The sequence below is a fragment of the Diaphorina citri genome, unplaced genomic scaffold (assembly GCF_000475195.1).
Source record: "Diaphorina citri unplaced genomic scaffold, Diaci psyllid genome assembly version 1.1 scaffold12235, whole genome shotgun sequence".
In the NCBI taxonomy this organism is placed as follows: domain Eukaryota; kingdom Metazoa; phylum Arthropoda; class Insecta; order Hemiptera; family Psyllidae; genus Diaphorina; species Diaphorina citri.
In genome coordinates this window covers 1-1510 of record NW_007389606.1, presented here as the reverse complement: position 1 = coordinate 1510, position 1510 = coordinate 1, and the positions used below count along the sequence as shown (strand labels likewise).

At 42.7% G+C, this 1510-nt stretch overlaps 1 protein-coding gene across 1 annotated transcript; it reads right to left on the bottom strand.

Annotated features, from left to right (window-relative positions):
• Window positions 1-6: 6 nt before the first annotated feature.
• LOC103522870 (tyrosine-protein phosphatase 9-like) lies at window positions 7-1501 on the bottom strand (the record flags this gene model as incomplete). The annotated part of the gene is made up of 3 exons (XM_008487957.2): window positions 1445-1501; window positions 705-842; window positions 7-148 (listed from the first exon to the last, which is right to left on the bottom strand). Coding segments are annotated over exons 1-3 (310 nt in total), but the record flags the coding sequence as incomplete, so codon positions are not given.
• Window positions 1502-1510: the final 9 nt, after the last annotated feature.

The window sequence follows — 1510 nt, the reverse complement described above, 5'->3', positions numbered from 1 at the left end:
CAGTACTGCCATGTTGTTGCGTCCGGTAGGTTCCCACCACAGCTCGCATACGTCTTCTAAACTCGAGAATGGCGTTGGAAAATGGACAGGTGTGACACGGCCATTCCGTGTAGTGGAACTGGAGAATTTTCCTATGCTCTTCTTCTGGCTGCAACACAAACAATGGGAAAGTGATTAGAGAGGTTCTCGCTTCAGGGGTATATGGAATACCATCAATATCTTCAGACCACCAGTATCTTCGCTCAGGTATCCACTATTCTTTCAATTGCACAAAACCCGAAGTCAATCGAAGGGAATTTTAAAACCTTCGACGACCTCGACGTAAATTGAAGAAATCGTATACATGATTTGAATTGTTGGATAGGGGGACTGTATCTACTGTGGTCTAAGTCTAATCGTTCGGAAATCGAAGAGAGATAAAAGTCAGGATAGTAGAAAGCTAGGCAGCCGTTCCGAGAATGAACCTTATCTGTTTAGGATAGAATCCACAGTATAGGAGATAGCCAGCCGTACCGGGAACGAAACTCATTTGTTTTATATTAAAATCGCCCCGGGTGGGAAGTGAAACCCCACTACTCGCATATAATTTGAATTGTTAGATAGGGGAACTGTAACTGTATCTACTGAGGTTCTATCGTTCAGAAATCGAAGAGACGGAAGACAGGATAGGAGAAAGCAATAAGCAATGCAAAAATTCTACTCACAGATCCTTCTTTGAGAACAATGCGAATCGTTCGAATGTGGAAGTTGGCCAACTCTTCTTCGTGCTCCACGGAGATCGTCAGATTGCCGTAGGTTTCGTTTTTGACCTTGGCGGACGGCCAATACTGCATGCACATCACCTGCACACACGTGGACAGGGGAAAGTGTATAAATATTTGTGGCGAATTTGAGAAGAAACATGTGGAGGTATAATATCAAAGTGTTAAATCCCATTCACACCTGTCGTTCGGGAAAAAAACGTGTCGTGTGAACTCTCTCATTTACATTGGCTACAGGACATTCGGAAAAAAATCGGATGAAACTCACAAACAGGCTCTTAGGTCCGGCTTACGAATCTTACTCGTATCTTACTACGATGTTGTCCCTCAGTCTTGAAGATTGGACCACAGTCAACTTCAATGCCGATGGTTAATTGGTTAAAGTGACCAGATGTTAAGTTAACCTTAGGTAACACGGGGCTATCTAGATTCTAGAGATTTTTCGAATTTTCGATGGACTGTCTGGCAGTCCATCGAAATACAGTACGTAGGTATTCTCTGATAAGCTTATACAATGTGAGCGTCTCGCGTCTGTGGATATGACCATAACTAACCATCACCAAAGAGAAAAAAGAATCGGTCCTCCTAGTGATAAAGCCTCAATGATGAATATGATGATTAGTGCCTACCAAATGTTTCGAAAACTGCTAACGAGTTACCCAATTCAACACTTGAAGTCTTACTTTTATAAAGTCAAATGTTTTGGTGAGCATCACTATACAGCTGGCGTTCTCCTGCCATACCATCCG